At 38.2% G+C, this 10,817-nt stretch overlaps 1 protein-coding gene across 3 annotated transcripts; it reads right to left on the bottom strand.

The window, feature by feature from the left end:
- Positions 1 to 1,223: 1,223 nt before the first annotated feature.
- On the bottom strand, positions 1,224 to 10,330 carry LOC105060525 (serine/threonine-protein kinase D6PK). Of its 3 annotated transcripts, none has more exons than XM_010944281.4 (3): positions 10,028 to 10,330; positions 8,245 to 9,405; positions 1,224 to 2,318 (listed from the first exon to the last, which is right to left on the bottom strand). In XM_010944281.4, the coding sequence occupies exons 2-3, from the start codon at positions 9,234 to 9,236 to the stop codon at positions 1,454 to 1,456; spliced, it is 1,857 nt and encodes a 618-aa protein (XP_010942583.1). In that variant the 5' UTR covers positions 9,237 to 9,405; positions 10,028 to 10,330; the 3' UTR covers positions 1,224 to 1,453. The 3 variants fall into 3 exon arrangements, with proteins under 3 accessions (XP_010942583.1, XP_010942581.1, XP_010942584.1); XM_010944279.4 differs by having other exon boundaries at positions 8,245 to 9,366; XM_010944282.4 differs by having other exon boundaries at positions 8,245 to 9,362.
- Positions 10,331 to 10,817: the final 487 nt, after the last annotated feature.

The following is a 10,817-nucleotide window of genomic DNA, read 5'->3' as shown; positions in this document are numbered from 1 at the left end:
TTCGTCACTAATAATTGAAGAAAAAAAAATTGAGCGATATTAAATATCTGTCTCATCTAAGTATGCTACGTGTCCCAATATTATTAAATGGTACGGTCCTTTTGCACCACATGCAGTGCACAAAGAATTACTCTTGGTTGGGTCATGCCAAGTCAGGATGGGTTGGCTGGATCAATTTAGCCAAATCACTTTTTACGTGCTCCTATGCCATACTAATAATATCTAAAGATATTTGATTACCCAGAAAAACAAGGAAAAGGAAAAGTAAAACAAAATAATTCCAAGAATTAGAAGATATTAACCAAATCTATCTGTTTTTGCAATTGTTAGTGTTCCTCATTCAAACAGCTACAACATTCCATTTTTATAAATTCTTTAATTTTCTAGGATCTTTTCCAACAAACCAAATATACTGAAAGTAAAACAAAATGAGCTAGAGATGATAACATGGGGGCACAATATAGATCCTACTTTCGGATAGGTGAATAAACACCAGTGAAACGTTGGAAGATGGAGCCACGTCATATTGTCGATCTGTAAAAGATCTTGTTTGGGTTGGGTCAGGATGCCGCCAATATCTCAACCAAAACCCAACGTGAACCTTTTTTTTATTTGTTTTTTTTTTTTTTTTTAAGTAACAGCGAGAGGAACCAAACCTGAGCTCGAGTCACGCAGAAATTTCCAGTCAAACCTAACTGGGCCATGGCTAAGCCTGCCCAAACCGGTCCAATTTTATGTTGGGTTCCGGTTGACCCACCCAATTTGCACCCCTAGCTCTGTGAGAGCAACCCGTCGATGCTCTCTCTCTCATTGGTTAATTGGGACTTAAAGCCTCCTCTTGTTTTGGAGGTTCTAGAAAAAATCAGTCAACAAGTAGATCCCATATCGTCAGTCTAATCTAATGATTTATCGTTCGGCCGTTCTATAGCTCCGTAGAAGTGGAAAATAACATTCCATCTTCAAAGAACATATAAGATTTGATCTGAGTCCGGGACAAAGAGAAGTAATAGGATTGTAACCTTCAGTATTAGCATAGGAAGCCACCTGGATACCCTTATAGCTCGAACATAAATCAAGAAGATAAACAACGCACATAGCTACCCTCAACCATGATTCCTGTCGATGCTTGGAAGTTGTTCTTCACCATTACATGAAAGGAACAATTTTAATATGGTCATGGGACATTCTTCCATTGCACAAACATCCTTTATACAAACCAATCAGGACCACATAAAAGAAGGCAGGCCTTTCCATGATGATCATAAAGATAAGATCATTTTTGGCATTTGTTGAATACAGATTTGTAATCAAAATAGTCCAACTTGACAACAGCAGCAGCATTACAGACACTGATCAAAATCTGTATAGAAGAAATCACTAGCATACTGAAAACATTAAGAAACTCTATATCTTCTCTCCATTCAATAAAATGACACCAGTTCAGAAGAATCAACTAAAAGAAATCAAATTCCAGATAGTTGTTGGAACCTTTCTCAATAGGAGCTCTGACCTTCTGGCTTGCTGATGCTGCAGGAGCTGGAGGACTCTCAATCTCAATGCGTTTTGGGATCCCTGGAGGGCTTGCACACCGTATCAAGGCCCAGTTCATGCCCTCAAAGAATGGGTGCTGTTTTATCTCTGTGGCACCACGTTTGTAAGCGAGCCGGTTCTGTGGCTCCTTCACAAGCAGTCCTCGAATGAGATCCTTTGCGGAGAAGCTCACAACTGGTGACTCAGGGAAATGTAAGGGCTGGCCGACTACATTAAACAGAGTAGCTCGGTTGCCTGATCCCTTGAAAGGGGTCTTCCCAAACAAAAGCTCATATAAGAATATCCCAAAGGTCCACCAATCCACGGCACTCCCATGACCCTCACCCTTGATGATCTCGGGGGCCAAGTATTCATGTGTACCAACAAATGACAAGGACCGAGCATCTGTGGGCTCTGCGATGAGCTCAGGTAATGGGCTGACCTGGTTGCCGGTCTCAAGCTTCGGTTTCCGCTCCTTGGACTTCGAGGAGAAGAGGCGAGGGGTGAAGCATGTGGTAGGAGCTACACATGAAGGCTGGATGCAGGATGACTTGATGCAAGCAGGCTGCACACAGTAGACAGGGTTGTTCCTACGGAAAACTTCAGAGTCAGGGTTCGAGGACTTGATAAGTGTGGGGCTAACGGCGCAACGGAGCGAAAGGTCAAAGTCAGAGAGCATGATGTGGCCATCCTCTCGGACAAGGACATTTTCTGGCTTGAGGTCACGATAGATGATGCCAAGCATGTGTAGGTATTCCAAAGCAAGGAGGACCTCAGCTACATAGAACCTGCATTTGTAAAAAAGTATCAGCGATGTTCCCTGAATCTCCAAACCAAGAAATTTATTGATTTTTGTTTTAATTACTCAATTGCATGCGACCTCATGAAGAAAAATGGAAATAAAGATCGTCCGAGTCTCAACTGGATTAAAAGGAGATTGATGGTTTCAGAATTACTTAAAAAGTAGTGTGAGAATTGCATCTTGTAAAATAATTAATATATGGACTGTCTAATTCTTAGTCCTGCCTCGTACAAGATGTTTTGCAGCATTCATGTGAATGAGCATGCCCAAACATCCCATTATAATGCATGGATGAACAAAATCTTTCTAGTTACTCTGTATTCTTATATTTAGGCCAGAAGGCAACGAACAATGTCTTATAAGCAACCAAATGTTGATTTGGAGGTTAACCACAAAGAATGATGCTATGTTGCAGGAGGCTGTTTATTTTTTGACTTGGGATAATCACAGCTTCAAATCAGTATCTCTAGTATGAAGACTGACTAACAGTCATAAGGTCCCAAAAGCTCATAAAGACTTCCCAACTCCAGGTTCTTCAAAAGGATGCGTTCTCTGTTTAATTTCTTTTCCCCTTTGCTTTCTTTTTCTTTCCTCACTCCATCTAGCTAGACACTTGCTACTCCAATAGCCTAGCCTATCACCATAGAAAACAAAGACTTGACACGGTCCATCAGCCAAGATATTTATCTCAGTCATGCTGAATAATAATTTTCCTTAACGTTCTATATTGCCTTTCAACCAAGGCATACAGAAAAACCATCCTCAATGAGAACATTTATAGAAATGTCATATGCATAATTCCTCCAAAATTTGTCTATTCCCTTATCTTCTAATGCCTCTACTAAGTGCCACAGGTATGCAAAAAGATTCTAAGTATCATGCCCTTCATTGGTTTAAATAGCAAAACAAAATTCATTGTACCCAACGAAGAAATAAAGCGTGCTAGTTCCAGCATTTATTACAGTAGGAAACAGCCCACCACAAGCAGTGATCATATACATGACTAAGACGGCCTGAAGCAACCCCACGAGGATGCAGATAATTCCAAAGTGTGCTGGTAATTTGCACTTAAAGGTAATGATCATCCACCTATCATCTTATCCTGTAGATATGACCTTATGGTAGGTCTACAAGTCTCACCTGAGTTTTTCTTGTAACCAATGACCAGATAAAAACTTCACTTCCCATATGTAAACATACACCTAGCATGAGTTAAAATCTAATTTATTTCATGTGGAAGAATAAACTTGAATGGTAGAAAGAACAATGATCTTTCAAAATGCCCCAAGACCAAATGCAAATCCCAGCCACCGCCAACTAAATGAACCTCCTTTCAAAGTAATCAAACTTGCTGTCTAACAGATCCATTATTCAATATGGGATCCCAACCACCTTGCCCAAGGTCTGCAGTTTCGGTATCAAGCACCACTCCAGAACCTGACCGAAATAACACATTATTATCCTGTACCACCACTCAATACACAAATGTGTCCCAGTTCGGTAGTGGTACGGCAATTTTTGGCTTTCTTCTTTTTTTTTTTTGTTTTTTTTTTAACACATTTGACGAGTACCTTAGGATTTATGAATATTTAAAAGTACTACTTTAGTGCACTTCTAAAGTACCCAATTAGGTTTTGTGAATGTTCAACATACTTAAGACATCTCCAGATAACAAATTTAGACATTTAAAAAATTTGAACAGCATTAGCGATAATTAGAAATTCTATGGAACACTTAATGGTATTATATATCTGCATTATTCAAACCACTATTGCAGACAGCTGGCATCAAAAGATTCTGAGACCAACCCAAAAGTAGTATTATCTTAACTCTTAGACTATGAGATCTAACATGCAAATAAATATCGAGAAAATCATTAAGCTTTCAAAGTTCCAAGTTTTTCCTTAGATATTGTCTCAAAAGACTCTTACAGCACTAGCCTATGATGCATCCTTCAAAATAAACAAAAATAAAAATTACGGTTGGTAAGACTTGATTTATCTGTCATCAATCACTTTGATCATTCTCAATAACATTTTCAAGCGAAAATTATTTATCCTTAAAGAACCACAATAGAATTAGCAAAAATAATACCATTTGAGCTAAACCGAGTGAAAGCACAAAATAAATATAACTAGAGAACAAATCTCAGAAAAACAAATGGTAAGACATCTGCAATCATTTGGAATATTCAAGTCTAGTATTTTTGTATTGACTGACACATCATTAGATGCTTAAATTCAAAACACTATCCTTGTAGATCAATCAGGGCACATGACGCATTTAGGTCATTATGATTTATGACCATTTGAAAGTCTCCAATAATGACTACTCAAATAGCATAGAAGAAAAAAAAGAAAAGGAAGGAGAAGACATGGGAAAGGACGAAAGAAAGAAAGTAAGGATGGAAGAGAGAAAAAAGAAAGAAATGAGGAAAAAAAGAAACGGCAAGAAAAAAAGAAAGAGAGAAAGAAAGAAATAAAGGAAATAAGAAGAAAAGAAAAGAAAAAAGGAAAGGAACGAAGAAAGGAAAGAAAGAAGAAAAAAAAGGAAAGAAAAAAAGGCAAGTAGAAGAAAAAGAACAAGGAAAGAAGGGAAAAGGGAAAGAAAGGAGAAGGAAAAAGAAAATATACAAGGGTAAGAAGCCTTAAACTGCTCGGAACTGGCCTGGTTCCGATGTCAATAATTTTGCGAATTTTACCTCCATTTATCTTCACCAGAAGCAATTCTTGACATTGATTTTCCTACCTCAGCACATAAGATCAGAATGGAAAAAAAAAAGCTACTATTCTTTTTAAAATATTTCCTACTCCTCAAATCTTCACCTCAATTTTTGGCCTTATGATGCTTTTCTAGAAGCGATTCTTCTAAAATCAAGACAGACCTTATGTTCAGAATTCCCATCCAACTTCCGATTTCTTCTTGTTCTCTGCTACTTCGTTTATTGGTACTTTTTTACTTACAATTTTCCATCCTCAGCTTTTGCGCACCATTCCCAGATAACTAAAAAGCCTAGTGAAACTCCAAGAATCGATATGCGAGCTTTTGCGCACCAAACATGTCATTTACAAATTGCATAGGAAGAATCATAATACCAATTGATATGCAAGCTTTAATGCTAATTTTGACCAAAAAACTCAGTATACCTGAAAAGACATCCTAAATTTTCATTTGAAGCACGATCACCTAAAACATTCAACATCCAGCAACAAGAGTCACGAAATAAATACTCTCATAAAGAAAACAGTCCTTTACTTCAACAAAGAATGCAAATTGCTAAATGACACAAAATAAAACCTTTTTTTCTCAACGGAAGGACAAGCCTTTTTTTATATATCATACATTGAAAGAGTCAAATTGGATCCTGAATCCACATTTTCATTATACTAAAACTCACCCACTCTCTCTGTCACACACAGTCAAGCATCCGCTATCAGCCATCTTTTGTATGGCTTACCATCTAGAAAGACAATTTGTCTCAAACCCTCGAGTAAGATTTTTGTGACAAGAGACTCCATTATCCATCCTCCTCCAAGAGCGACGCCTACCACTTTCAAAATTTTAAACCCTTTCATGTATCTCATAGTCCTTTTGCATCAAAACACAATAATTTCAGCATTAGAAACAATCAACTATTATTTAATAGGAATGGTAGAACTTATTTCAATAGAATGCCTAAATAATTGATGAACAATGTCATCCATCAGAAGGTTGCCGCGTAGATGGAAAATGTCTTCTGATAATAAAAATGCCACTGCAAGTAGTTATCTGGTATACATCTATGTTAACAAAAGGCCTTTGTGTGTGCAAGTGTATGTCTTAGTTTCAGTGTTTTGTTGCAGAATATGTGGGGGATATCCCCAACATGGGTTGATCCCCCCCCCCCCCCTCAAAAAACCCCACCAAAACCCTAATAATAATAATAATAATAAAATAAAATCTTGCCAAACACCATATAACTGGGGCTTATACTCGGCAGGTAATATCCAACCCCTAATCCACCAAAATGATGGAATACATAATCTACATTTATACTCAGACTAGCATATAAGAGGACAGCTAATATACATGCATGCATTATGTGTTAGGCTGCAAAGTAATCCAAGTTTCATCAACTTATGTAGAGATGCTAACCAGAATAGCTTTGAATAAATCACATATAGGTCAATTTGAAACTTATTTCCAGGAATAACAAAAAATATAAAACTCCCATGGTAATATAATTTTGCAGCACTACATTTACCTGAAAGAAGCTAATAAACCTAAGCCAAGCGGAAAGCATAGTGAGAAACATTTCCGCTTGCTAATTATGTATTGGACCCCCACCATGCAAATTAATATTGATGGCATTGGGTGAAATAAGGCTGGATAAATAATAAAATTTAAGTGTTGATAATATATCCTGCTCCTAAATATAAAATTAGATAACACAAACTGCCTTTTAGATTTAATAATCAAAGCAATCTACGTATCTAAAACATTGAAATAAAAATGGAATGCACTGGGAGGGTCAAACATTGCACTTACAGGGATGGCTGGAATCAGGTTCATCTAGCTACAATCTTATTGGATTAGACCTAGGTGCATCCACTTGACCGAAAACCAATTATCCATCATGATCACCACTCCTCCTAAATGAATAAAACCAATGAAGAAAATCTAATAACTAACTACTCTCCCTTTCTGTCACAGAGATTCTATACCTCATTCCTCATCAAAAAGTTAGTTTCATCTTTGCACTGCCTTTATTCCCACAAACAGTAAGTTGAAAAGATTCTCAAGTCCCATCAGATTGAATATGAGGAATAAAGTCAAGGTCTATAACAGTACAGCCAAGTTGAACATAGATTCGCATGACGTAAATGAAGGCGGGCTCAGTCAACCACAAGCTAGCCCGCTGGCAACTCTAATGAGAATAAAAGAACAACATAACTAAAGCCTGAGTCAACAAGTTCTCCATTGGTCCTAAAGACATCAACCTGTTAACAAGTAAACATTGCCTGTATGTACACACTTGTTGTTTATTGATATTGATCGCTTGATTCTATGTTCACAAGTTTTACATGACATAGTCATATCAGCCAGTATTAATGACGGACATAATCCTATTTTCACTGAACTATTACTGTATCTGTTTCCACAAGTCAAGTAATTCTAACACTTTGAACAGTAATTTGTCTCTTCATATTCTTTTTCCCTGCAAAGCTAGTGCTAACAACAAATACTAATTTTCTTGCCTAATGGATCATAGACTATCTTTAGAGAACAGGGAACCTCAGTTTGCTGCGGCATGTGTTCCAAACAATTTGAGGACTTTGTTGAACTTCTGCTGCATCCCTAGGTTGACATTTTGGTTTCAAATTCTAATTAATGTTCTATTTATTAATGACCAAAAAGATGAAGCAGCACAGAAGCATTCAGATCAATTAAAATGCAAAACATATATAGGACAACACATGTAGAGTGTAGCTTATGGATTAAAAAGAAAAAGACTGGATGACGAATATCGTGGGAGGATAAAAAGTGGGGACGATATCCTTATAAACTAATTGAAAGAGAAATTCACATAATAGGGACTTACAATAGTAATCCAATTGTGTAGCCTAGCACCTGGTAGTGATATGGCAAACTGGTTTTAAATCATTTTACAGGTCAGTCGCTCCATAGTAATTTAAAAAAAGATATACTACCATTTGTCTGTAAGACAAGGAAAATAGTAGGAGTTCTATTATATGATTCATTTACCATAAAGAAACATTAGAACAAAACTACCAGGCAATATAGTTTACATATACCCATGTTTCAAACAAGCAAACAAAAAGGCTCATCAACCCAATGCAATGAAATTCTATAGACAAAGAAAATATGCATATTTTATAACTAAATAGAGATCATAAGATATGGGTTCCTACTTGACAGCTTGTTCTGGAAAATATTTTCCAGGTTGCCTCTGCCGAAGCATATGCAGATCTCCTCCTGGGCAAAACTCCATGACCAAACATGAGAATTTATCAGTCTCAAAGTGCGTATATAATGTTGGCAGAAATGGATGATCCAAGCATTGCAATGTCTCTCTTTCAGTCTGCGCTCTAAGCAGCTTTTTACGACTTGCTAGAGATTCCTTGTCCATAACCTTCATTGCAAAATAACATTTAGTCCCACTCAATTCTGACAAATACACACTGCCAATATCACCACAGCCTAATCTCTTAAGCAGCCTGAAATGGCTCAAACCAAGAACACCATCTCTAGCCCTGATGACCTGAATCGCTTCCCATCTTGGATCATTTGCTTTGTGAGGCTTGTTTACACCACTGCATAAGCTACTACAAGTGCTTTCATCACTCACATCACTGCTTGTGCTAGCCCTGCACATGCTGCCCTTGCCATTCTCAATAAAATCAGCACGGTCACATATCTTAGCATTTCCACTAGTCTTTGTCAGACAGCCGGTGCCATCACTAACTTGAGCAGAAGCCAAGCTATTCTTCACACCATCCTGCTCACAATTGTTCTTCTCTTGACCTCCACTGCCTTCCAAGCCTGCAGTACCATTTAACCGAGGCAGCTCCACCAGATCACCTTGCTGGGTAGGTCGCTTCAGACCCAAATTGTTTGGCTCAGAAGACTTGGTAGCCTTAGCAGGAACCTTTTCAGTTGTTGAGCCAGTAGACCCCTTATGGTGGTGATTCAATTTTGGGTCTGTTAGAGCAGCAGTAGCTGTATCTTTTGATGTGTTCATCAGCACAGATTTTTGCAATATTCTTGGTGTGGTAGGCTCCGACTTGCTTGTCTTAGGAATTTGCAAAGGGGAAAGCTTGCAGGAAGCTGGTTCCACTTCATGACTACCAGGTGTTTTGTGTTGCTGGTCAGAGCAGGTCTTAGTAGTAGTCTTTGAAGCCATTTATCAGACCACTGATTATCGAATATATAAGACCAATACAACCCAAAACTCGTTCTATTGTTCAGAAAGAATGCTACACCGAGGCACCTCATCGACAGCATAGAATGCCTCTTCCCCCATCACACACTTCCTAATACAACAGTGAAATCAATCTTTCTCTAGCATAAAGCTTCAATAAAGAAAAATATAGTAATCAAGCAAGACCATTTAAAAAAGAGAAAACCATCAAGCTCCAGTGCAACTTTAGCATAGCGATCATATTACTAAAGAGAATCCACTGAGAAACCAATCCATATAAAGGTAAAATTTTTCTCTAGAAGACAGAATTTTGGACCAAATCCCACCAAGAGAGGCATGATTCTCGTAGGTTATAAACAAAATGCTGCAGATTAGCGGTTATCTATTCCTTGATCAAATCCCGTTCCCCGAAACCCAAAGCAAAACAATTGTAGCAAGGAAGACAAAAAAAGAAGCAGCCAGAAACAAGGGCTGGGGATCGATCCAGCAAAAATTCAATCTTAATAGAAAGAAAAGCAATAAAGTCCAAAATCCAATTAGTAAAGCGCTGCCCAAAAAAATAATAATTATAATAAAGGAAAAACGAATAGAGGAAGCGAAGATCAGAAGGGTCACAAGAATCCTGATGGAATGCGAACCCTACGAAGCCCCCGAAGTCCTTCCTAACGCAGATGCAATCCCCTCAAAGATTTAAAAAAAAAAAAAAAAAAACAAAGGGAACAGAAGATGCCAAAAACCCTAGGAGAAATGAGGAAAGGGAGACCGAACCATACCTTGTCCCGCCAAAGATCACAACTTTAGGATTCCTCTTTCGTTGATGACAGACCGTTCCGCCTGTAAACCCCCTCTTCGTCTCCAAGAGAGAGAGGGGAGCTTAAAAAAGGGGTAAGAACAGAGGACTGGCCTTACGTGGCACGTGGGTGGTGCCATCTGGACGCATTCAAGAGGAGAGAGGGCGATTAAAGCCAAGGCCGCACCTTTTCAGTGCTCCCTCAGTTAATTATTTCCATTTTGCTTTATACTTTGTCCCCGACCCAAAAACCAAGCGGGGCACAGCAAAGCCCTCCGACGCCACCCCCCTCCCACTCCTCCCAATGCCTTCAAATCTCACACAAATAACTTAGTGCAGCTCCCCAAGGCGTACCCCATTAGTCTCATTATTTCCCCTGTTCACCCTTAGATGTTCATTTGTCCTTTATCAAAATTACAAACGCATCCCTCCTCAATCTCTATCTTTTTGGAAGTGGAGAAATGCGATTGACACCAGACCTTGAAAAAAAAAAAAAAAAAAAAAATCCTTGTTCAAGCTTTGCTTTTAAAGAAAGAATTATCTTTCTACCAAAAAAGAAAGATAGAATTATACATCAAGACATGTGGGACCGCTAGCAGATGATGCCTTTTTTCTAAAACGACGATTTTTGGATTTTTCTCGAAAAAGCTTTCCATGGTATGAGATGGCTTTTGTCTGGTGCATAGAAAATACGTCTTGGAGAGAGTGAGATGCTTCAGACATTTTATGTTCCAATATTAAGCATCTAGCCTGTTTCTGAAGCGGAGATTGTG

Source organism: Elaeis guineensis, chromosome 1 (genome assembly GCF_000442705.2).
Source record: "Elaeis guineensis isolate ETL-2024a chromosome 1, EG11, whole genome shotgun sequence".
Taxonomy (NCBI): Eukaryota; Viridiplantae; Streptophyta; class Magnoliopsida; order Arecales; family Arecaceae; genus Elaeis; species Elaeis guineensis.
Note: the sequence above shows the minus strand (reverse complement) of the source record. Positions and strands in the feature narration are given on the sequence as shown.

Coding starts and splice junctions, on each gene's coding strand:
- LOC105060525 (XM_010944281.4), bottom strand. CDS start 9,236: ATGGCTTCAAAGACTACTACTAAGACCTGCTCTGACCAGCAACACAAA. Junction 2,319..8,244: donor TTTCCAGAACAAGCTGTCAA/GTAGGAACCCAT, acceptor TTACAAATGCAG/GTTCTATGTAGCTGAGGTCC.